The 27,571-nt window shown below is 34.6% G+C and overlaps 1 protein-coding gene across 1 annotated transcript in view; it reads right to left on the reverse strand.

The window, feature by feature from the left end:
• EPHA6 (EPH receptor A6) overlaps positions 1 to 27,571 on the reverse strand; it is an 862,386-nt gene that overhangs the window by 314,196 nt on the left and 520,619 nt on the right. Inside the window, exons 8-9 of the mRNA XM_069100744.1 lie at positions 8,643 to 8,751; positions 5,371 to 5,441 (exon numbers count right to left, since the gene is read on the reverse strand). Of these exons, the coding sequence (XP_068956845.1) occupies positions 5,371 to 5,441; positions 8,643 to 8,751 (180 nt within the window). The remainder of the gene's footprint in view (positions 1 to 5,370; positions 5,442 to 8,642; positions 8,752 to 27,571) is intronic.

A 27,571-nucleotide genomic window follows, 5' to 3' on the forward strand; every position in this document is an offset into this window, starting at 1 on the left:
GAAGAAAGAAAACACAACAACAAAAGAAAAGGAGAGCAAATAGTATATTTCCATCTGCATTCAGACTCTGAAGACTCTATGTGGAGGGCATTTCCCATTATGAGTCTTTCGGAGTTGTTTTAGATCCTTGCATTCCTAAGAAGACCTAAATTGATCAAAATCAGTCATAGCACAATGTGGCTATTACTATGTATAGTGTTCTCCTGGTCCTGCTCATTTAACTCAGCATCATTTCATATAAATCTTTCTAGGTTTTTTCTGAAATCCACCTGCTTTTCATTTCTTATAGTATAGTAATATTCCATTACATTCATGTACCACAACTTGTTCAGTCATTCCCCAATTGAAGGATATTCTTTCAATTTCCATTTTTTGCCACCACAAAAAGAGTTGCTATAAATATTATTGTACATGTGTGTCCTTTACCCATTTTTATGCTTTTTGTGATATAGATACAGACCTTTATTTTTACTCTGTGTTTGTTTTTCTGTTTCAAGTGTGGTTCTTGTAAACAATATATTGTTGTAGTCTGGTTTCTAATCCATGCTGCTACCTGCTCCTGTTTTATGAGTGAGTTCATACCATTCATATTCACAGTTTCATGGTTATTATTGTAAAGAATTAATTAACTATTATTACTATTTCCTTTCATCTCTTTCTCTCTCTTCCCGCCCTCTGTTTCTCTCTCTCTCCCTTCCTTCCTCTTTTTTCTCTCTCTCGCCCCATCCTGTACTCCCTTGAAAGGCTGTTTTGCTTCTTTCCACTACCTTCCTCAATCTGAATTCACTTCTACTAGCATTCACCCCCTTTTCTTATCCCTTTCTCCTTCTACTTCCCTGTTGGATGTTAGATTTTTGTACCCAAATAAGTGTGCATATTATTCCTTCTTTGATACAATTCTGGTGAGCATGATGTTTGAATGTTGCCTGCCATCTCCAACATTTCCCTCTCCACTGTAAAAAATTACTTGCATGCCTTTTATGTGAGATAACTTTTCCCATTCTCTTCCTTTCCCCATTTTTCCTTCCCCCAGTGCACCATTCTTTCTTACCCATTAATTCTTTTCTTTAGATTATTTTATCATAGTTAACTTATACCCATGCCCTTCATTTATGTATACTCCTTCTAATTGCCAAATAATATTAAAGTTCTTGGGAGTTACATGTATTCTATTCCCATATAGGAATGCAAACAGTTAAACTTTATTAAATCACTTATGATTTCATGTTTATTCTTTTATGATTCTATTAAATCTTGTGTTTTAATGTCCAATTTTCTATTCAGCTCTGGTCTTTTCATCAGGAATGTTTGAAAGTCCTCTATTTCAGTAAATATCTATTTTTTCTCTTAAGGATTATAATTAGTTTTGTTGGATAAGTTAGTCTTGGTTGTGATCACAACTATTTTGCTTCTGCTTGTTCTAACATAGAAGCTGCTAAATCTTGTTTGATTCTGACTATGACTCCATGCTATTTGAATTGTTTCTTTCTGATTTCGTGCACTCTTTTCTCCTCCATCTGGGAGCTCTGAAATTTGGCTATAACATTCCCATGAGTTTTCATTTGAGGATCTCTTTGAGATCTATGGATTCTTTTAATTTCTATTGTACCCTTTGGATCTATAAAAATGGGACAGCTCTCTTTGATAATTTCTTGAAATATGACATCTAGGCTCTTTTTTGATTGAGATTGTCAGGTAGTACAATAATTCTTAATTTGTTTCACCTTGGTTTGTTTTTTAGGTCAGTTCTTTTCCCAATGTGATATTTCAAATTATCTCCCCTCCCCCACCATTTTTGACTTTATTTTATTTTTTCTTGACGTCTTATGGAGTCATTAATTGTCACTTGCCCAGTTCTAATTTTTAAGTAATATTGATCTGCAGTGAGCTTTTGTACCTCCTTTTCTATTTGGCCATTTTTTTTCTATTTAAAGTTTTTTTTCCATCAGTGAACTTATGTGTCTCTTTTACCCTTTGACTATCCTTTTTCAGTTATTATTTTCTTTAGCATTTTTTGTGACTCACCCCCCCCCAAGCTGTTACCTCTCTTTTATAGTTTTCTTGTGTTTTCCCAATTTATTCTCTACCTAGCTTATACATTAAAAATTTCTTTGTCAGCTTTTGTAAACATTCTTGTTGAACTTGTGTCAAATTCACATGTTTTCTTTGAGGCTTTGCTTGTAGCTGTTTTGACATCGAAGTTTTCCTTTGACTTTGTATCTTGATCTTCCCTGTCACTATAGTAGCTTTTTATAGTCAGGTTCTTTTTTTTTTGCTCATTTTTCAGCCTTTGTCTTGACTTTTAACTTTATGCCAAGTTGGCCTGTGCTCCTAGGGTGGAGGGACACTGTCCTAAACTTGAGGGTTTTTTTTGTACTGCTATTTTTAAAGCTAGTTCTTGGGGGGTATGTAAGTTTTTGATGTTTCCAAAATGGTATGATTCAAGAAGGGGTGTAGTCACTACACTTCTGGACTGTACTCTGGTTTTCTCCCAGGAAAGGACCTTGCTTCCTTATGGCCATAGATGCTAAGTCTCCATTCTGCCTTGGAACTGAGACCAGAGCCCTTTTTCTATTCTGAGGGACCACAAAGACTACCCTAAAACTGTGAGCAGGCCCCCTGCTCTCCTGCAGCCACAGGTGCTAGTGCTCCTCTCTGGGAACTATGACTAACAATCCCATTCCGCTGTGGCCAGGAGTCCTAGTGCTCTTGCTCACCTTGAAACTGTGACCCCGAACTATGTATAGGCAATGCAACAGGGTCCTGCACTCAGTGCCAGCAAAGGATCTATCTCTGACCTGTTTGCTTCCCCCACTATCTCTAGGCTGAGAGCTTCTGAAGCTGTTGATACTGCAGTTGCAGCCAACCCCAATGACTACAACTGATGCCACTGCACTTTGGGCTGACTCCTATACCATTTCAACTGTCCTTTCCTTTTGACCTCCTAAGTTGTCTAGGGCTGGAAAATGTCTCTCCCTCACCTTTTGTGGACTCGGCCACTCGAGAATTTTATTTTAGGAACTATTTTAAAGTTGTTTGGAAGGGAATTTTGGGAAATCTGAGTTGCTGCCAGTACTTTGCCATTTTGGGTCTACCCAAATTTCCCCTATTTTGGATTTTTAAGAATGAGGTCAGACATAAAGGAAGACTACTTTTTTTATAGTTTCATTTGTTTTATTTATATAGAACTATAACTTGAAATTTATGTACTAGGGCAAGTAGAAATAGGATAAGGGAAAGGGTATTAAGGATATATGGGCATGGGGTGTATTCAGTGTAGCTTACCATTTAATAGTTGAAATTTTTTTTAGATACTTGAAACTTAATAAGCCTTAAGTATTTGTACTTAAACTTAGTACTTAATTTTTCATCCATTTTCTATACTTTTGTTATTGATATCCTTAACATTGTAAAGACTTTTTCAAATAACAAATAAAACATATTGTTCTAACTATGAGGACTTGTGGTGTCAAATGATGCAGCTTGGTTGTCAGGATAATTCCAGTTTTTTTAGATAAGGTTTTCTTGGTCAGTCACTATGATCTGTTGTTTTTCCTCACTTGCTAAAGAACTTCAAGTGCTTTCCATGCCCTAATTTTGAAGTCTCAGTGCAAAGCCCAGATGACCATATCCTGGTTATGGATCTGACATGCGTGGGTGCATAGGTTGCAAGGGTTGAGTTTTCAGGAAAATGTACTATATCTTAAAAAAAAAACCTTTCCTCTAGATGATTTGCTTTCAACTATGTTATCTGATTAGGTAACTAGATGGTGCAGTGTATAGATCACTGGGTTTTGAATTAGGAAAACTCATCTTCATGAGTTTAAATTTGGCCTCAGACACTAGATGTGTGACCCTGGGCAAATCATTTAACTTTATTTACCTCAGGTCTTTATTGATAAAATGAGCTGGAGAATGAAATAGCAAACCCCAAAAGGGATTATGAAGAGTTGGACTTCAGTAAAACAATGCAACAGCATGGGAGTTATTGCTATATTTTAGTGGTGTTTCATTAGTCTAGGCCTTTAACTACTGTTAGATACATGATATACTGATGTTCTTTTATGAAATGAAAATAAATACTTAAAACAAGGTAAATAAATTAATTTTTTCTCTTATAAACCATAATGAAGACCAAATAGAGAGGGGAAAAATGATTGTAAAATACAGTTTTCATCATCTTGATGCTAACATGATTGTTCTCTCTTTCTCTAAACATTGGTTTAGTCTTCTTCTTAACTATGCTTTGCCCCAGGCCATTTGTGCTACTTCTGTTTGGCTAAGCATAGGCTATTTGAACCCATTTTCTAGCTGCTAGTTAGGACACTGGTATTTAATTCCTCATTATTATAATTCTGCCATTCATTTTGGGGACTGAGATTCTGAAACAACTTTTCAATTTTCCTGCCATAAGGCTTGTCTCTGGCAGTCTGATTCCAGGACTAAGTCTTCTTCAAATGTTTTTTTTTTTCTCCCTCTTCTCTAGAATCATATATTGACACCTGTTTTCAGTTGTTTCTTCCTTTGTAATAGACTTGAAATTTCATTTGAAAAGAAAGGCAAATTGTATAATTGTATAATCCGGGCCAGGAAGTCCTTATATTTGGTCTCATTTGGTAGAAGGAGCTTGGGCAGATTCGTATATCAATTGAATAATAATGGTAGAAAACACAGAGCTCAACAGTTAAACAGGTTTTTTAATGCTCTGTAATTATGCTACAGTTAGAGAACTTCACCTTCCTATCATCTTCCTAGCCTTTCTTAGACACAGTAATACTCACAGAGAAATTTACAACTTATGGGAAGGAAATGATAAAATTAATCGTGATGGTAATTATACCTTGCCTCGGAAGAGATCCTTTAAATGACTGTGCTCTTACAGTTAACATAAAGGCTTTTGTACATATTCTTGAATTAAAAAGCTGATTTTCTGTTTTTTGAATGTTTTAGCAATTTCTGTCAGTTTTTTTTATGCTGGAAATTATATTCCCTAGAAAAAGTTATGAGAATTCCCTCTCATATTATGGAAAATACATCTCTAACTATAAGCAGCTCACATTTTAGAGGCAATGTGAGTGGTAAATAACTCAATAGAATATAGTTGACTTATATTTTTAGCAAATTCAGCCTGTCATGTTTCCCAGCATGCAGAAGTGGGAAAACTAATATCATCTAATGAGGAGCAGGTGTGAATTCACAGACCAACCCCCAAAACTGATGCAAAGCTTGAATTTAGAAAGGTAGGAAGTGAGAGGTTTTTAAAAAGCCCAGCTTGACTGGATGCAAATTTTAAATGAACTTGTGAGGCAGTATGAAACAGAGAAGGTCATGGAAGGAAAAAGCAGCATGGAATCAACTAACATTACTTACAGTGTCCATTTTGTAAGTGATTTCTTCTTTTCTCTTCAGACTTCATTTTGGCCTTTATATACCACTGGCACCTTTTGGAAGGGCAAACAGAGTCCTATTAAAAAATCCTGTTCCTGTGACCTCTAGAATTGTGCTAGATAGGCATCTGAATAATTTAAGATGAAAGACATTAAGGTATACCTGATTCATGGAGAATTATATTGTTCTAGGACCAATTAAAACTCATTTTCTTTTATCCAGGTTACCAGTAGTTTCAAAGTGATAGGAGGAAATGGACTAATATTACATTGGATTGGCAGATATGAAGGAGATGTGATTCATATCACTGAAGAATGAACTCATTAATGAGATCACAGATCTCCTGGAGTATAGTTGTATCAAGAATATAATCCTGTACAAGGTTTTGAGTGAAAGCCCAAGTTGGCTGCAGATAACACTGAGATATGAAAATCAATGATGAATGAATTGAGAAATAGAAACTTCACATTCCCAATTTTGTTATGTATGAATATTATGGACTAGAGGAAGTCCCCTGTAGCCAGCTAAACCGATCATTCATTGACTCTATGTTATGTAATTGCTAGGTTGTGGACAGGTATCAAGAATTTATATTTAATGGTAAACATAAATCATACCAGACTTCAGGGTGAAATTTGGGGAATTTGGCAAACTGTTTTCCATTTGAGAGGGATCAAAGTCATTCCAGTATTCATTTCCTATCTGAAACTTGATGGAAATGTGTTCTGTTTGTCTTAATGCATGTAATCATGAGATGAAGTAAACAGGCAGGTGCTTATCTCATACCCTGACTCTTCAAAATGAATAGACTCATCAACATCCTTGTGATATGACAGTTCATCGAATTGCTAATTCTAAATGGTGAAGCAAAAAACATCTGTAGAATACCAATTCAGTCTTCCCAAAGTGAAATTTGCCTTAGAGTCCTATGGCAGATGGAGCATTTATTAAAAATTATTAAAAAATATTTTTCTGTTTTCAAAGAATAATTTCCAATGAATGCTCATTTATCATTGTGTTTAAATGTTACTTTCAAAAATGAATTTTTATCCTATATAATTGAAACAGTACTATTCATGATATGTTAGAATGCTAAGGAAGTCTCCAGTGTTCAAGCCAACTGGCATAAAGATTAAAACAAAAAAAAATCCACTTTAGTACTAAACTTATGACATAATTAAGTTTTTTCCCCAAAGATAATACAAAGTATATGCTAAGAATCCATATTTAGTTTAGGTTTAAACATATCTTTTAAAATTTATTTGATTAATTTGTCCCCAAATAATTACAAACTTTTCATTATGCAAGTACAAAACCCATTCAATTAGAGACAATTTGGCCTTGGTAAAACATTTTCTGTTGCCTTAATGATTATTTCATTAAAATAACTCCTGTCTGCACTATTTAAAAATATTATCAAAGAAAACTTTGCAGGAAAACAAGGCATTTGACAGGTATAATTCACTTAATTGGATAGATGAATTTCATTGAACATTACTTACATGAATAAATACCTCTTAATTGAATATTTACTTTTAAATCAAAATCCATAATGAAAATTTTAGATTTCTTTTGATGCAACCAACCTGCCCCCAATTCTGACCTTTGTGCATCAAACAATCACACTAAAGAATACATCAAACTTTTAAAATAACTTATTTAAGGGAAATATGATAACTCTCTGAATGATAAACTATAATAAAATAAGCTAGTGGTTTCTATCAATAACAGTATCCTTGGGATCCCTAGAGAGGAGACTTCCTCTTAAAGCATTCTTTTGTGATATAATCCCTTGAATTAGTTACATTATCATTCCTTAAACTGAAATCCACTCTATCTACAACAGACAAAATTTCAACTATCAGGAACATTCTAATATAGTAATGATATTGTGATTAAAATAATTAAATTATCAAAGGAAATAAAATAAAGGCCGTGCTGTGTAATAAATAGAACTCTAGATTTGGATTTAAGAGATAGGTTCAAATCCCCTCTGATGCTAGCTCTATGACCTTGGGTAAGCCATTTAAATCTCTCTGTACTTCAAGTCACTCCCAAGGAATTATTTCCTAAGTCATAAATGGGATGTGGTCTGTGTTAGTAGGAAGACTTATCTACTGTGAGGAAATCATGGATGAGTTGGGTGAAGATGAAATATAGAGCACAGCGTCAGAACAGAGATGGTAGCATTTCAGCATCAGCATCAGTATCTATCTCACATCTTATCACTCAAGAGGTAGTTGAGTAGAACCACAAAAAAAGCATAAATATATGCTAGACGCCACATAACACACACTTAATAATTTTTTGAGCGATTGACAATTTAGATTTTTGTTTTTATGAAACAAAATAGTGACTGAAAAATTAAAATGACTATCTCTCTGTATATTTTTAATAGATTATAGTGAAATTTTGATACACAGAGCTTTCAGAGACATCGTATCAAGTGAACTTTATATACATCAAAGAAATATTTGTTTAGTGAGCTGTTTGATAACTTATTTTCTAGGGATGAAATAATAAAGACATACTTTCTTCTGTGGAGGTCTAACTATCAGTGTTGGGGTACTCAAAAAGGAAAAAAAAAGATTTGGTTTTCCTATTTATCTCAGTCTAGGAATTGATGTATTATTTGTGACTTGGTCCCACTCAGGGGAGCTTTGATCTACTTTGTTTTCTAATCTGGGACAGTTTGCCGTTACTTAGGCAATGTGATATTTTGCCTTCATCTCAATTTAAGGTTAAATTTTTGGTACATATAGTCCTATTATACTTCTACCACTATCAATATCCTTCTAAATTAAAATAAACCTCATTAATTCTAAGGATGCTTGTTTGGTTGGTAGATTTTTGTTGTTGAGTTTTTTTCAGTCATGTCTGACTCTTTGTGACCTAATTTGGTTATTTTTTTTTTTTGGCAAAGATAAGTGGCAGTTGGTGCTTACTCATTTCTCAGATAAATTGATACTTTTCAAATATTTAGTTTTGAAGTATTTACAGCTATTGTAACAATATCATTCCATGATTGCTGCCAACATACTCTTTTAAGGTCAAATAATAAGTAAGTAATTATGATTGTAGGGTTTTTGTTGTAATAATGTTTTCACATGCTTAACATGACCCTAATTAATTAAATACTTAATTCAATAAATACATAAAGAAAATATAAAATTATATGTCTCATAATTTACCCAAATTTCCATATTATTTTTTATAATTTCATAATTAATAAATTTCTAGTATATATTAATTACCTTCCAGTTATTAAAAAGAACAAGGTGAGGATGACAAGAAGAGTGAATCCGCCCACTGCTGCAGTGGCTATTACAAGAATCTGCCCCTGCTCTGCTGCTACATCAGAAGCTGCAAAAGAAACATACAAATAGATATTCTGTTACTGTGAAATAGGTGGTCTCTTGACTAATCATTCTGAGTATTTAAATTCAAAGGGAAAGCATTACAAATATTACACAAAGGCAGTATTTGATTTGTAACACAATGTTTTGAATACAAGATTGATGAAATATTTGATGGTAAAGAGATGACATAACTCATAGGATAACTGTGGAAAAGATTAAGACTAAAATTGGGGGGGGGGGTGGAGCCAAGATGGTGGCATAGAAACAGAAAAATCCATATGCCCCCTCCATAACCACCTCAAAAACCTATAACAATGACTCTAAACAAACTTTAGGGCTACAGAACCCACAAAGTGACAGAGAGAAATAAACATCCTGCTGAAGACAGCATGGCAGGCCAGCAGGAAGGATCTATAGCAGCATGCTGGGAGCTGAGCCCAGGCCTCCATGAGTCTGAGGAATTAGCTTTAGGGAAGCCAGACCAGCTGTGGCTAGAGGTATATCAGGAGAGTGGATCACCAGCAGCTGTGGCAGTTTCCAGAATTATCAATCCATAAATGCCAAAAACAAGTGAGAGGTCAGTGGACTTTGGGAACAGGGGGTGTGGGAGTGTGGTCCAGCCTCTGCCCCCTAAAGGGAGAAGTGGCTGAGGTGCTGTGGCCCCTGACACTTGGGTGCTTCAAAGCTCCTGTTCTGCAGATTGTAGGGGTAACAAGCGACCAGTCTGAGTGATAATTGCTCTTGTTTTAACCTGATTGGACCTGGATTGCTGTCTAGAGTGGAGGCCCTAGTGCATGGTCAATATGCCAGAGCAAGTGAAGGCTTCTGAGAGGGCACTCAACTAATAGCTCTGGCAACTGAGAAAACCCAGTGACTGGGAACAAAGCTCTCCTCTCTGGAAGCAGAGTTCTACTATGGCAAAAAGCTCAAAACTCAAAAAATTTACTGGGAAAGAATTGACTGAGCAAGCAAAGGAAGCAAAGCAAGTACAGCAATCCAACTTTGGAATCCATTTTTGGGGACAAAAAGGATAAAAGCATGGAACAGGAGGAAGACAATAAAGTCAGAACTCCTGTACCAAAAGCTTCCAAGATAAATATGAAGTGGTTACAGGCTAGATGAACTATAGATTAAATTAATTAAATTAAATTAATTAATTATTTTGAAAACTTTTCAAATTTTGAAAACCAAATAAGAGAAGTGGAGGAAAAATTGGGAAGAGAAATGAGAATGATGCAAGAAAATCATGAAAAGAGAGTCAATTCCTTGACTGAAGAAATTAACACCTTAAAAATAGACTAACTCAAATGGAAAAAGAGGCCAAAAAAGCCAGTGAAGAGAAGAATGCCTTAAAAAGTCAAATTTGCCAGATGGAAAAAGAATCTCAAAATCTCACTGAAGAGAATCATTCCTTCAGAATTAGATTGGAGCAAATGGAAGCTAGTGACTTTATGAGAAATCAAGACACTATTAAAGAGATGCAAACAAATGAAAAAATAGGAGGCAATGCGAAATATCTCATAGGAAAAGCCACTGACCTGAAAAAGAGATCCAGGAGAGATAATTTAAAAATTATTGCACTACCCAAAATCCATGATCACAAAAAGAACCTAGAAATCATCCTTCAAGAAATTCTCAAGGAAAATTGCCCTAATGTTTTAGAACCAGAGGGCAAAATAGAGGTTGAAAGAATCCACCAATAACCTCCTGAAAAATATCTTAAAAAAGAAAACTCCTAGGAATATTATAAACCAGATTCTGGAATTACAAGATCAAGGAGAAAATATTACAAAGCAGACAAGAAGAAACAATTTGAATATTGTGGAAACACAATCAGGATAAAACAGGATCTGGCAGCTTCTACATTGAGGGATCAAAGGGCTTGGAATATGATATTCTGGAGGCAAAAGGAGCTAGGATTAAAACAAAGAACCACCTACCTAGAAAAACTGAGTATCATATTTCAGGGGAAAATATGGTCATTCAATGAAATAGAGAACTTTCAAGCATTCTTGATGAAAAAACCAGAGTTGAATAGAAAATTTGACATTCAGATACAAGAAGCAAGAGTAGCATGAGAAGGTAAACAAGGAAAAAAAATCATCAGGTACTTATCAAAGTTGAACTATTTATATTCCTACATGGAAAAATGATAATTGTAAATTAAGAAACTTTTCTCAGTGTCATGATAGTTGAAGGTAATATACATGTATATATATATATATATATTATATGTACACATACATACATATGTGTCTATATAGGAGGGTATATGGGTGTATGAATACATATTTGAGTGTGTGTATATATGTGTACAGGTATACATAAGCAGAGGGCACAGGACTAATTGAATAGGAAGGGATGAAACTTAAAAGGTGAAATCTAGAGGTGAGAGAGGAATATAACGAGAGGAGTCGGGGAGAGACAGAATGGGGTAAATTATCTTATATAAAACAGGCAAGGGAAAACAGTTACAATGAAGGTCAAGAACAAGAAGTTGAAAAGGAATGAGTCCAACTTACTCTCACTGCGTTTGGCTTAGGGAGGGAATGACATACATACTATATAGGGTGCCTTACCCCACAGGAGAGTAGGGGGGAAGCAGATGAGAGAGGAGATGATGGAGAGGAAGGCAGGTTGGGGTGGGGGAAGTTGGAAGCACACACTTTTGAAAAGGGACATGGTCAAAGTAGAGAACAGAACAAGTGTGGATCAGGATAGGATGGAGGGAAATATAGTCAGTCTTTCACAATACATCCACTATAGAAATGTTTTCTGTAGCTACACATGTACAACCTATATGGAATTACTTATCTTCTTAGTAAGGGTGTGTGATGAGGAAGGAAGGGAAAGAATCTGGAATTCAAAGTTTTAAAATCAAATGCTTAAAAATTATTTTTTTTGACATGCAACTGGGAAATAAAATATACAGGCACTAGGGTATAGAGATCCATCTTTTCCTACTGGAAAATCAGAAGGCAATGAGGGAGGATATAGGAGAGAGCAGATTGGGGAGGGGGTATACAGTGAGATCACTCTTGTGGTGTGGTGGGTAGGTGAAAGAAGGGGAGAAAATTAGTAACCCAAAATTTTGTGGAAATGAATGATGTAAACTAAAAATAAACATAAAATTTAATTAAAAAAAATAAAATAACTTGGGAATAAATATTGACTTTGCCTCTTCCAAGGTATGCATAACTTTGGATTAGTGAATCTTTTGGAAACTCAGTCTCTTTATCTGTAAAATGGAAATAAGAATATCAGGCCTTTTTACCTCTTAGGTTTATTATCTTGATCAAATGACATGATAGCAACAATAACAGCAAAAAAAGTAGCATTTATTTAGCATCTACTATGTGCCAGGCACTGTGCTAAGTGCTTTACAAATATTATCTCATTTGATCCCCACAACAACCCTGTGAGGCTGGTGGTATTATTATTCCCATTATATTGTTGAGAAACCTGAGGTAAACAGATGCTAAATGACTTACCCAAGATCATATAGATAGTAAGAGACTAAGATTGGATTGGGATTCTGGCTTTCCTGACTCTAGGCCCAGAATTCTCTCCACTCTGCCACCTAGCTGTCCTGTGAATCAAACTATCTTGCAAAATAATGCATTAGAAAACAGGTGAACAGTGTTTCAGAGTTGAATTGGACACTAGAAATAATTTAGTCCAAATTATTTTAAAAATGAGAAATCTGAGACTCTTACAGGTTAAGTCACTCATCTTTTGCTACTCAAACTTTGTGATTTTAGGAAAGCTACTCTCCAAGTGACAGAATAGGATTTAAATTTAATTATTTTATCTTCAACTTGGTGTTTTTTGCACACCTTCATGCAATTTTTCAATATGCATGTAAGAATACAAATGAATTAGTTGGCATCAAGTGATAAACAAGATGGCAGAATATTTTCCACAAATCCCTCCAACATAAAACACCTAGAAAATGTAATTATGTATTAGACAAAAAATACCTAAAGCAGAATTCCCAAGATTGCAGGACAGAAACATTCCATGAGGTAAAAACCTCATGAAATAACATTGGTCAATGACAGTAAAATGGCATTTCCATTTAATGCAACCCCCGTCCTGAAACACCTTGTCACATGCAATTAGTGCAAGTGACCCCATGTCTTACATTTGACAGCCCTTCTGTGGGGAACCTTACTCAGTCTCACCATAGCAATGGCTCAACTTGAATCTTCTCATATTCCACATGAGACATCAGACACTAATTCCGTTCAGTTATAGTAAAGAAAAGAAGATTTATAGGAAGAATGAAGTGTGGAAGAAAGCTGTGGAAAGTATAGATTAAGCTAAAGGGGAAAGGCCACCTGTGTTAGAAAGAAAAGGTCTAGTAATCCATCTAGAGTCACTCTTCTTCTAAAAGAGTACACTTTGGACAGGAATCTGAGTTCAGTTCCTTATCCCCCAGTGCTGATGATGATCTGCTTTCTGCAGTTCTGTGCAGCAGTGGAAGGAGGTGGGTTTCAAAAAAGAGGGGATAGAAACTAGAGACAAGTTACTGGGAATTCAGGAGAAAGGCTGAAAGTCCAAAGTCCAAGGGAGAATTTATGAGTATAAATGTAGCAGTGCTATACATATTTTTGCGAGGGGAAGACTTCTACTTGAGCTATGAGGGTATAGACCTAGTCAAGAACATAGTAAAATTAAAAAAAAAGAAAAAAATAAGAAGAAAATAAAAGGAAAATAAACTAAAAATCCTCTAGGAATATAAAAAAAAAACATTGAGTCTCTCCCTACCCCCAATGAATATGAGGGTAAAATAAATACTCTTGCTCCTCTTCCCCTTATGTGACAGTTTTAGAACAAAAAGCATAGCATTAATTTAAGAAAAATAAATTAATAGACTAAGCATTATCTGAGAAGATAAAATGATTCCTTTTTATAGAATAGTTTATATAGTTTCTATAGAACACTCCGGAGAATCAGCAAAGAAACAGAGATAATTAATAGCTTAAATATAATAGCAGAATATGAAAAAATCTGCAAAACATTAGCAGTTCTTTATAGAAATTACACAAACAAAGACAAAATAGAAGGAAGGGAAATCCCGTTAAAAATAACTACTAAATGCAAAAAAAAAATCTGGGAGATGATCTATCAAAGAATACTTAAAACTTATATAAATATAATTTAATGCTTTAATTTATTTAATTTAATAATTCTTTAAAGAAATAAAAACAAGTTAAATAACTACAATGATATTTATTATTCATTGTTGAACTACATCAATATAATAAAATGACAACACTACTGAGTTTAGATTTAGTCCTTTGTTTAGTCCTTTCAACAACAAATTGAATATTATAGAGGGCAGACAATATAATAAACAAAGAAACACAATTTCACCAAAAAAATAATGGGAAAAAAGGGGGGATGAAGGAAAAATGACACTTCAAGTTTTCAGATTGTGATATTGATATTAATATCACTTAGTATTGACTGTAAAAAAGAAAAGCAGTTTCAAACATGCTACAGGCAAAAATCAGAAGCCATAATTAATCCAATGTTCAATAAATTTAATACATAAACTACATATCTGTCAAAAAGTGATAAGAAAATGAAAAGACATGTCAAAAATAAAAGATTTATACCCATATGTAATACAGCATAAAACATACCACAAAAACTTTCAAATGGATACCCAAATAAAATTTTAGAGGGTCATATTGTTTTTAAAAATAGAGGAGGAATAGAGGTAGCACAATGTGAGAATTCATAAACAAAGGATAGAAAATATCACAAAAAAATTAAAACAGATATTTAAATTGTATCAAAGTAAAAAGCTTTTACAAAAAATGTCAATGCAGCCAGGATAAGAAGGGAAACTGTTGATTGGGAAACATTTTTATTAAATATCTCAGGTCTATCTAAGTTCTACTAGGATTTAACACAAATGTAAAATACAAAGAGCTATTTCTTTTAATAACTACTGCCTTATTGAATAAGAGGTTAAAAGATAAAAAAACAGTATTTACATGTGTGTAAATACTGTTACAGTATGTACATGGCACTCTAATGTTTGCAAAATGCCTTGTTTACATTATCTCATTTGATATTGTCAGGTAGGTGTTATTATAGTTCCCATTATATAGTGGAAGAAAAGGAAGCTACAGAGTGTTAAGTGACTTGCTTAATCTCAAAGAGGGAGTGTCTAGTGCAAGCTATTTAAAATATGCAAGCCTATTTCAAATCACTATTAATAGAAGAAATATAAATAAGTACAACTGCAGTTTAATTTCATACCCATACAACCAGCAAAGATGACAAAAAGTGGAAATGGTCATTGTTGGAAGGCATAGTTGGAAAAAGGCTGGTAGAGGTATGAACTGCTCTAACCATTCTTGAAGAAAATCTGGAATCATATTAACAAATGGAATGTTGGTACCTTTTAACCTAGAGATGCTATGAGAAGGAATATATGCCAAAGAGGTCACAGAAAGAAACTTCTTCTGTCTTTCAATGTTATTTTTTGCCTTCAAAATATTATTTGAAACAACTTTTTTTGTCTCAAAGAACTAGAAATAAAGTAGGCACTCATAGTTAGGGAAATGACTTAGCAATAAAAGTTATTTAATACTCATGGGCCCTAAGGAATCACTATTATGATGAATTCAGAGAGGCATGAGAAGAAATATATGAACTGATCCAGTAAAGTAAGCAGAGTCAGGAAATCATATGTACTATAGCTACAATGATTACAATGGGAAAAATACAATAAAATTAAACTATGTGCTGGATAACTGTAGAAGTGGGGGACTATTCAGAGTGATGAATATACTGTTATACATGGCTAATATATTAGTTGGTTTTGTTAAAATGTATTTTTATTAAAATGTATTAAAATATTTTTTAAAAGAGAAAGCTCACTGGATAAGGAAAGGATTTCTTTAGAAATGAATGTGATGGAAAAGCAAAAGGCTTTAACAATTGAGTAAGAAAAAAGAATGAACAGTCTCCCTAATAAAAGTGAAATAATTGACTTGGAAATTTTTCCTCAATTACCCAGTAAATGTCATCCAGCCACTCTGCCTTATAAATTAAGACATAGCTTTGATCTCTGTTTTGACTATTATCTACTTAGGATCACATCATGTTCTGTATTTCTTTTAAAAAAATAATTTTTACATTTCAACATTCATTTCCACAAGATTTTGAGTTACAATTTTTTTCTCCCTGTCTTTAACCTACCCTACCCCAAAAATAGCAAGCCTACTGAACACCCCTTCCCCAATCTGTTCTCTCTTATATCCTCCCCCATAACCCCCCTGACTTTCTAGTAAGGCAAGATGGATTTCTATACCTTAGTACCTGTATATCTTACTTTATTTCCCAGTTGCAGGTAAGAAAAAAATATTTAAACATTTGTTTTCAAACTTTGAGTTCCAGTTTTTTTCCCCTTCTTCCCTCCTCACCCACCCCCACTGGGAATATAAGCAATTCAATATAGGCTGTACATGTATAGTTACCCAAATCATTTCTATAGTAGTTATATTGTGAAAGACTAACTATATTTCCCTCCATCCTATCCCACCCACCAATTATTCTATTTTTTCCTTTGACCCTATTCATTTTCAAAAATGTTTGCTTCTAACTATCCTATCCCCCAATCTTCCTCCCTTCTATTATACCCCTTCTTATCTCCTTCCCCCCTACTTTCCTGTAGGGTAAGACACCCAATTGACTGTGCCTGTTATTCCCTCCTTAAGCTAAATTCAATAAGAATCAGGTTGTTCCATTCGCTTTCACCTTCCTGCTCTTCCCCTCCATTGTAACAGTTTTCTCTTGCCTCTTTTATATGAGATAATTTGCCCTAATCTATCTCTCCTTTTCTTCTTATCCCAATAAATTCCTCTCTCACATCTTAATTTTAGTTTAGAGATATCATCCCTTCATATTCAATTCATCCTGTGAACTCTGTGTATACATGAACATACATATGCCCACACTCACATACATATTTATTTACACATACACACTCCAATACATATATATACATATGTATATATATATATATATGTTTGTACACACACACATATTCTTTTCAACTATCCTCATACTGAGAAAAGCCTTATGAGTTTCAATTATCATTTTTCCATGTAGGAATGTAAATAGTTCAACTTTAATAAGTTCCTTATGATTTCTTTTTCCTGTTTACCTTCTCATGCTTCTCTTGCTTCTTGTATTTGAAAGCCAAATTTTCTCTTCAGCCCTGGTTTTTTCATCAAAAATGCTTGAAAATACTCTATTTCATTGAATGACCATATTTTTACCTGTAGCATTATACTTGGTTTTACTGGGTAGGTGATTATTTGTTTTAGTTCTAGCTCCTTTGACTTCTGGAATATCATATTCAAAGCCTTTCAGTCCCTTAATGTAGAAGCTGCTAAGTCTTGTGTCGTCCTGATTGTGTTTCCACAATACTCAAATTGTTTCTTCCTGACTGCTTGTAATATTTTCTCCTTTACCTGGAAACTCTGGAATTTGGCTATAATATTCCTAGGAGTTTTCTTTTTGGGATCTTTTACAAGCAGTGATTGCTAAATTCTTTAAATTTATATTTTTCCCTCTGGTTCTAGAATATCAGGGTGATTTTGCTTGATAATTTCTTGAAAGATGGTGTCTAAAATCCTTTTTTGATCATGGCTTTAAGGTAGTCCAATAATTTTAAAATTATCTCTCCTGGATCTATTTTCCAGGTCAGTGATTTTTCCAATGAGATATTTCACATTATCTTCTATTTTTGTTTTCATTTGTTTGGATCTGTTTTATAGTATCTAGATTTCTCACAAAGTCATTAGCTTTCAGTTACTCCAATCTAATACTGAAGGAATTATTCTATTCAGTGAGTTTTTGGAATTATTTTTCCATCTGGCAAATTCAACTTTTTAAGGCATTTTTCTCTTCATTGGCTTTTGCCATTTGTGTTAGTCTATTTTTTTAAGGTGTTATTTTCTTCAGTGTATTTTTGGGTCTCCTTTAGCAGGCTGTTGACTGGTTTTTCATGATTTTCTTGCATCATTCTCATTTCTCTTCCCAATTTTTCCTTCACTTCTCTATACCAGCAAGTACCCCAACATCCCAAGGGTGTCTGCCAACACAGGTTCTTAGATCTGCTTTGATAAAGGAAAGCAACTCAAAATGGGTTAACAAGCTTAGTTTAATCAGTCAAATATGTATTGTTTACCTAGTTCAGGGGAAAAAGGTCAGCACCCCGAACTTCAGAATATATAGACAGAATTATCAAGACAGAAAAACAGATCAAATAGACAGTTTCCAAACTGTCCAACCATTACATCCATACCAAATCAACATCTGGGTTTCAAAGCTGGGGGACCCTTAACGATGGCTTCCCAGAGTTTCATCAAATCACAAAACACTTCTCAAACTGAGCCCCCCAAACAAAGCTACACACCAGGGCTTATATAGCCTTCTCCTGGTTCAGAGAATGTAACAACCTTATTGAGTCACTGACCAATCAAGAAATTTCTACTGAAAAACAAGCCTTCCTCCCCAGGCTCCAGGTGCACTTTAGCCTAGGGGCAGGGAAGATCTTTAAATTTGCATTTCCATTACATCCTCTTACTTGATTTTCAAAATCTTTCTTGAGCTCCTCCATGGCCTGTAATAAGTTTATATTTTTCTTGGAGACTTTTGATGTATGAGTTTTTCTTTGCTGTCTTTCTCCTGCTCCATGCCTTGATCCTTTTTGTCCCCATAAAAGGATTCTGTGGACTGTTTGTGCTTCCATTGCTTGCTCATATTGGCAGCCAATTACTTGACTTTTGAGCTCTTTGCCACAGTGGAATTCTGCTTCCAGAATGGAGAGAGCTCTGCCCCCCAATCTCTAGGGTTTTTGCAGCTGCTGGAGCTATAACAAGGGCACTCTCTCTACAGCCCCCACAAGCTCTGGCACCCAGGTCACCCACCCGAGGACCACCACCCAAGGGTGTGGTCTAGATCCAAACAGGTTAGAGCAAGAATTATTACACTCTGAATGGTCACTTGGTCCCCCTATGATCTTCAGGTCAGAGGCTTTGCAAGCAGCCACCTCAGCTGCTGGCTCCCAGCACTGCAATAGACCTTTCCTGTTGGCCTGCTGGACTGACTCCAGTGGGAGATTTGTTTCTCTCTGTCACTTTATGGGTTCTGTAGCTCTAAAGTTTAGTTAGTGTCTTTTTTTAACATGTATTGGAGGTGATTGGAGCAGGAACCCATGCCAAGTTTGTGCTTCTACCTGTATTTCTTTTAACAATAAAGTATTTTACACTTTTTTGTCAATCTTTTACTATATCTACTATCAGTGGGCACAACATAAATGTTGCTGACTGACCAAATGTCATCTAAAAAAGTTTCTTTCTTTGTTGTTTACTTCTAAAGGAATTACCAACTATAATATTTATTTAGAGCTAAAAGGGAATTTGGAGATGATCTAATCTAAAGTCCTAATAGTATAGATGAGGAATCTGAGAATCATAGAGGTAAATTAATACAGTGAGTGGATTTGAAGTCAGGTCTTCTGATTCACTGTTCAACATGTTTTCCCCCTGCATATTCTTGTATATTTTATTACAATTTTGCCTCATTATATTAATTTATTTTTTAGAATTTCAAAATATAAAAATAGTCTATTTCTTAACTTTCCTTTGCCTTGATGAGAATTTAATTAGTTGGCATTTCAGGTGACTACCCCAGCTAGAAAATCTAGCCTAGCAAAGTAAATTTGACTTAATACAACTCAAAAGCAAACAAATTCTTAGTTACTATTAATTTGTTCAAATTTGAGTATACTACTGTTACAAAAAGAGTTATCTGCTCCAAGAAAATCATGGTATTTTTTATTTCTCACTGATTTACATTCAGAATATTTACATATTTGCAAAAAGAGCATATTTGCTAGAGAGTACCTGGAATTTATATACTGCTTTTGAATCACTAAGAGAACAATGAGATTTTCTATGTAGTTCAACTATAAATAAAGACAAGTTTAATTTATGTCCAATTTTCAGTGGGAACAATTTATTACATCCTTTGCATTACATTTTTGTTAGTTTGATTTAATCGAGATATTTTCAGGCAATCTATTACAATATTTCATTACTCCACATAAACTGCAAAGACAAGTTAAACATGTACATATTATCAGATAATAATGTGGGGAAGTTTTATTAGATCTTCTCTTAATTTTACAATCTTCAAAATAACAGTAACATCATGGGAATTAATGTTTACTCCAAAATGCCACATTTTCTTAGAGGAAATTTTGAATAACAAATAATAAGAAATAGCTGTCCTGAAAATAACATTAGCTATTTGAAGATAAAGAATTTGTTATTTGAAACAAAAAAAACATGTATTTGCTTAGTTTTTCTGTGATTATACAATATCATCTGACAGAATTACAAATGAAATTTTCATTTCCACAGTATGCAAATTTATTTAGCATGAGGTTCACCCAAACCCATCTGAACCACAGAGATCAAGAGAAAAAAAAAGACTGAAGAACTAATTGTAAAAAGAGAGACTTACTTGACTTCCATAGCAAGTTAAACCTCATCCAACAAATGTTTATTAAATTCCTACACTGTGAAGTGTACTATGTTGCAGGAGTGAAATTATCAGAAACACTGAATTTCACAGTTGAAAAGGACCTCACAAGTCATCTAGTTCAACTCAAAGTTGAATAGCAATTCTCTCTATAATGTTTGTCATAACTGGTCATCCAGCCTCCACTTGAAGACTTCCACTGTTCCATAATAAAATGTGAGCCCGAGAATGAATATATTGCCATTGCTAGAGAGCTGACCTGGTGTCAGAAGGACCTGGGTTTAACTCTTGGTTCTGAGACTTTCAACTCTAAGAGCATGGACAAATTAATGAACATCTCAATACTCTATTCTTTAGGATTTAAAGTATTTCCAAAGATGATTAGGGAACAAGGAAAAGAACCTATATGTTCTAACATGTTTATAGCAGCTCTCTTTTTCAAAGAACTAGTAATTGAGGATATGTTTGTCAATTGGGGCATGATGATCTACTGTGCTATAAGAAATGGTGAGCTCTATATGGTGGCATAGAAGCAGGATAACTCCATATGCCCCCTCCAAAGCCACCTCAAATACTAATAAAAATGACTCTAAACAAACTGTAGGACTACAGAATCCACAAAGTGACAGAGAGAAACAAACTTCCTGCTGATGACAGCTCGCCAGGCCAGCAGGAAGGGTCTATCACAGCACACTGGGAGCCAAGTACAGCCCCGTGTGTCTGTGGTTTTACCCTCAGGGTGGCCACAGTCAGCCCCACCTGGAGGGATATCAGGAAAGTGGATCACCAGCAGCTGTGGCAGTTTCAAGAATTATCAACCCATAAATGCCAAAGACAAAGTGAGAGGGCAGTGGACTTTATAGAGTGAGGCCTCTGACCCCAGAGGGTGTAGTGGCTGAGGCTCAGTGGCTGTGGCTGAATGCTGGTTCAGAGATCCTGGCCTGCAGATTTGTAGGGGTACCAAGCAACCAGTCTGAGAGGTAACTATTCTTGCTTTAACCTGCTTGGATCTGGATTACTGTATAGGATGGAGGTCCTGGGATGCATGACCAGTTTTCCAGATCCAATGGAGGCTTCAGAGAGGGCACCCAACTAGCGGCTCTAGCAGCTGTAAAAACCCCAAGGATTGGGACATAGCTCTCCTTTCTGGAAGCAGAGTTCTACTGTGGCAAGAAGCTCAAAAGTAAAATAATTGAGTAGGCAACACAACTAAGCAAAGGAAGTACAGCAAGCACTGCAATCCGAGTTTGTATTACTTTTTTGGGGACAAAAAGGATCAAAGCAAGGAACAGGAGGAAGAAAGTGAAGTCAGAACTGCACCAAAAGCTTCCAAGATAAATATGAATTGGTTACAGGCTATAGAGGAGCTTAAAGGGATTTTCAAAACCAAATAAGAGAACTGAAGGAAAAATTGGGAAGAGAAATGAGAATAATGCAAGAAAATCATGAAAAGAGAGTCAACACCTTGACTGAAGAAAATACCTTAAAAATAGACTAACTGAAATGGCAAAAGAGGCCCAAAAAGCCAACGAAGAGAAAAATGCCTTAAAAAGCCAAATTTGCCAGATGGAAAAATAATCTCAAAAGCTCACTGAACAGAATCATTCCTTCAGAATTAGATTGAAGCAAACGGAAGCTAATGACTTTATGAGAAATCAAGATACTTTAAAACAGATGCAAACAAATTAAAAAAATAGAAGGCAATGTGAAATATCTCACTGGAAAAACCACTGACCTGGAAAATAGATCCAGGAGAGAAAATTTAAAAATTACTGGACTACCTGAAATCCATAATCACACAAAGAACCTAGAAATCATCCTTCAAGAAATTCTCAAGGAAAACTGCCCTTATGTTTTAGAAGCAGAGGGCAAAATAGAGGTTGAAAGAATCCACCAATCACCTCTTGCAACAGATCCCCAAAAGAAAACTCCTACGAATATTAAAGCCAGGTTGTGGAATTCCAAGATCAAGGAGGAAATACTACAAAGCAGCCAAGAAGAAACAATTTGAATATTGTGGAAAAACAATCAAGATAACACTGGATCTGGCATCTTCTACATTGAGGAATCAAAGGGCTTGGAATGTGATGTTCTGGAGGTCAAAGGAGCTGGGATCAAAACCAAGAATCACCTACCCAGTAAAACTGATTATCATCTTCCAGGGGAAAATATAGTCATTCAATGAAATAGAGAACTTTCAAGAATTCTTGATGTAAAAAGCAGGGTTGAATAGAAAATGTTGACAATCAGATACAAGACGCAAGAGAAGCATGAGAAGGTAAACAGGGAAAAGAAATCATAAGAAACTTATCAAAGTCTAACTGTTTGCATTACTACATGGAAAAATGATAATTGTAACTTAAGAAATGTTACTCAGTTTAAGAACATTTGAAGGGAATATAAATGTATATATATATATATATGTGTGTGGGGGGGGGTATACATACATATATATGTATATAGGAAGGTATATGTGTGTATGAATACACATTTGAATCTATGTATATGTGTGTACAGGTGCACATAGACAGATGGCACAGGACCAATTAAATAGGAAGGGGCGATACTTAAAAGGTCAAATTGAGAGGTGAGAGATGAATATAATGAGAGGAGATGGGGAGAGACAGAATGTGGTAAATTATCTCATATAGAAGGGGCAATGGAAAACTCTTACAATGTAGGGGAAAAACAGGAAGGCAAAAGGGAATGAGTTAACCTTACTCTCATTGAATTTGGCTTAGGGAGGGTATGACATACACACTAAATAGGGTATCTTGCCTTATGGGAAGGAGGGGGGAAAGGAATGAGAGGGGGGATGATGGAAGGGAGGGCAGGTTGTGGGGGGGAGGGAAGTTGGAAGCACACACTTTTGAAAATGGACAGTGTCACAGTAGAGAATAGAACAAGAAGGGGTTGGGATAGGACAGAGGGAAATATAGTCAGTCTTTTTTAATATATCCACTATGGAAAGGTTTTACATAGGTACACATGTACAACCTCTATTGAATTGCTTATCTTCCCAGTAAGGGTGTGTGATGAGGGAGGAAGTGAAAGAATCTGGATTTCAAAGTTTTTAAAAATATATATTTTAAAAAAATAAATAAAAAATAAAAATATATTATTATTTTATTATTATTATATGTATGTTATTATATTATATTAGTAAATATATTACATGTACTTAATGATAATAATATTATTTGTAAGTACAGTGGTAGGGGCACGGTATTTGAAGACAGGATGTTGGTACAAGATCTTGCTCTCATACTTACTACCTGTGACCTTGTTCAAGCCACTTAATATCTCTGGACCTGTTTCCTAAACTGCATAATGAGGGCGTTTGGCTAGATGATTTCTTATATTTTACCACTATATTTATGACCCTAAGTTACTGAGCAGCTTCTGATATGCCCTGGTAGAAGGGTTGCTCACACTTAGAGTCTTCTATATTGATTAAATCAAAGATTTTGACCACTTCCTTCCCCTTTCCACCACTAAATAAAAATGAACAGTAGAATATAGCTATATTTATGTCACAGTAGTCACCTTGCCAATACAAAACCAGGAGGAATTTTAAATTTCGCTACAAATCCATTTTATAAAGATCTCTGGTTACCTGTAACAGCTGCCTTATCTTTGGGCATGTTCTACCTTCCTTCCCCTTTCTAGTGATATACTACTACCTGGAAGAACTCTGCTCAGGGAATGAACTTCTATGGAAAATGATAACCATTGGATAATGGAAAATCACTAATTCTTCAATGATTAACAAGCTTCCCTCTATCTCCATCATCCTCTTTCCATTCCAGTGATTATGAGTCCTTAGCTATGATTGTTCAAGTCATTTCTCCCACTAATAGCTTATTTCTGAACTACTTACCACTTACTCCTTTCACTGTGCTTTCTGTAACACCTGCTCCATTGGTAATAAATAATTATAATAATATAATAATAATATATAATATTATATATTAATAATATAATAATAATAATAACTCAAACCTTTTCCTATCTCATTCCTTTTATCTTCCTGCACTCACTAAGAACTAGATCCCGCCTGATGACATCTTCTTTTGTTCACCCTTTCCAGCAGTAGTTGCATTTTCACTCCTACTGTCCAATTGACTAACTGTAGGACAATTGAAGTATTCCTTGCTCTCTATTGCCATTTTGAGGTTCTATTTTTGCTCTAATCCATCAGTAATCTTTTTTTGAGGTTCATTTAATCCATAATTATCACTCAGTCCCTGGTTCAGTTTTTCTCTTCTCCCTAACTCCTGATCTCATAGTAAGGGATACCTTCAAATATCTTAACTTCCCAGTCCCTTAATTTACTTAGATAGATAGTAATCATAACTGTGAATGTGAATGGGATGAACTCTCCCATAAAAAAGAGGAAGATAGCAGAATAGATTAAAAGTCATAGTCCTACAATATGCTATTTACAAGAAACACATCTGAAACAGAGGGGGTAGACACAGGGTGAAGATAAAAGGCTGGAGTAAAATATGTCATGCCTCAAGTAAAGTAAAAAAAGCAGGGGTAGCATTCCTTAGCTCAGATAAATCAAAAGCAAAAATTGATCTAATTAACAGAAATAAGGAAGGTACTATATCCAGCTAAAAGGCACCATCAAGAATGAAGCAATATCAATACTTAACATATATGCACCAAGTGGTATAGCATTAAAATTCCTAGAGGTGAAGGTAAGGGAATTAGAGGAAGAAATAGATAGAAAAACTATAATAGTGGGGGTCCTTAAACTTCCCTTCTCTGAACTTGATAAATCCAACCTCAAAATAAACAAGGAAGTTAAGGAGATGAATAGAATTTTGAGAGGGTAGGCATGATAGATCTCTGGATGGGAAGAATGGGAATAAAAAGGAATATACCTTCTCTCAGTGGTACATGGCACATACACAAAAATAGACCATGTAATAGGACATAAAAACCCAACAATTCAGTGCAGAAAGGCAGAAATATTAAATGAATTATTCTCAGATCATGATGTAATAAATATCATATGCAATAAAGGGCCATGGAAAGATAGATAAAATACTAATTGGAAACTAAACAATTTAATCCTAAAGAATGAGTTTGTCAAACAAGAAATCATAGAAACAATCAGTAACTTCATTCAAGAGAATGACAATAAAGAGATGACATACCAAAATTTGTGGAATGCAGCAAAGACAGTTCTTAGGGTAAGTTTTATATCCCTGAGCGCATGCATGAATACATTAGAGAAAAGGGAGGTCAACGAATTGGGCATTCAATTGAAAAAGCTAGAAAAAGAACAAATTGAAAATCCCCAATTAAACACTAAATTAGAAATAATGAAAACCAAAGGAGAGATTAAAACAAATTGAAATTAAGAAAACTATTGAATTAATAAATAAAACTAAGTTCTGGCTTTATGAAAAAAAAACAAAAAAAATTGATAGACCCTTGGCCAATATGATAAAAAGGAAAGAAAACCTAATTTTGAGTATCAAAAATGAAAAGGGTGAATCTACCTCCAAAGAAGAGGAAATTAAAACAATAATTAGGAATTATTTTGCCAAATTATATGCACATAAATTTGTCAAGCATAGTGAAATTGGTGAATATTTATACAAATATAAGCTGCCCAGATTATCTGCAGAGTAAGTAAATTACATAAGGAACCCCATCTCAGAAAAAGAAATTGAACAAGCCATCAGTGAACTCCCTAGGAAAAAAAATCTCCAGGGCTAGACGGATTTATTAGTGAATTCTATGAAACATTTAAAGAATATTTGCTTCCAATATTCTACAAACTATTTGGGAAAATTAGTGAAGAAGGAGTCCTGCCAACTTCTTTTTAAGACACACACATGGTACTGATACCTAAATCAGGAAGAGATAAAAGAGAAAAAGGAAATTTTAGACCATTTCCCTTTATGAATATAAATGCAAAAAATTTTAATAAAATATCAGCAAAAAGACTACAGCACCTGATTACAAGAATAATACACTTTGATCAGGTAGAATTTATTCCAGGAATGGAAGGATGGTTTAATATTTGGAAAATCATCAGTATAATTGATCATATCAACAATAAAACTAGCAGAAACCACATGATTATCTCAATACATGAAGAAAAGTCTTTTGACAAAGTATAATATCCATTGCTATTAAAACCACTAAAAGTATAGGAATAAATGGAGCCTTCCTTAAAATAAGAAGTAACCTCTATTTAAAGCCATCAGCAAGCATTATATGTAATGGGGATAAGCTAGAAGCATTTTCAATAAGATCAGGGGTGAAACAAGGGTGTCCACTATTACCCTTCTTATTTAATCTGGTACTAGAAATGTTAGCAGTAGGAATTAGAGAAGAAAAAGTAATCAAAAGAATCAAATTAGGCATAGAAGAGACCAAGTTATCACTCTTTGCAGATGATATGATGATATATTTAGAGAATCCTAAAGAATCAAGTAAAAAAACTACTTGAGACAATAAATAAATTTGGCAAAGTTGCAGGATATAAAATAAACTGACATAAATCTTCAGCATTCTTGTATATCTCTAATGAAATCCAACAGCAAGAGATAGAAAGAGAAATCCTATTTAATGTTATTGTAGACATTATAAAATATTTGGGAATCTACCTGCCAAAAAACACCCAGGACCTATATGAACATAACTACAAAACACTTTTTACACAAATAAAGTCAGATGTAACTAAGTGGAAAAATCATCCATTGCTCATGGCTGGGTTGAGCTAATGTAATAAAACTGACAATTTTACTTAAATTACATTGCATATTTATTGCTATATGAGTCAATTTACCAAAAAATTACTTTATACACCTGGAAAAAATAGTAACAAAATTCATTTGGCAGAACAAAAGGTCCAGATTATCAAGGGAATTAATGAAAAGAAATGCTAGGAAAGGTGGCCTACCTATATTAGATTTTATTCTTTATTATAAAGCAGCTGTCATCAAAACTACTTGGTAGTGGCTGAGGAACAGAGCAGTGGATCAATGGAATAGATTGGTTACATGAGACTCAGTAGTCAGTGACTATAATAATCTACTCCTTGATAAACCCAAAGACCCCAGTTTTGGGGATAAGAACTCAGTATTTGACCAAAACTGCTGGGAAAACTGGAGTATATTATGGCAGAAACTGGGCATACACCATTATCTAACACTGAATACCAAAATTAAGTATAAATGGGTGCATGATGTAGGTATAAAGGATGATATTGTAAGCAATCT

Source organism: Petaurus breviceps, unplaced genomic scaffold, assembly GCF_028583685.1.
Source record: "Petaurus breviceps papuanus isolate PSGF00001 unplaced genomic scaffold, PetGlider_PUasm1.0 419, whole genome shotgun sequence".
Taxonomy (NCBI): Eukaryota; Metazoa; Chordata; class Mammalia; order Diprotodontia; family Petauridae; genus Petaurus; species Petaurus breviceps.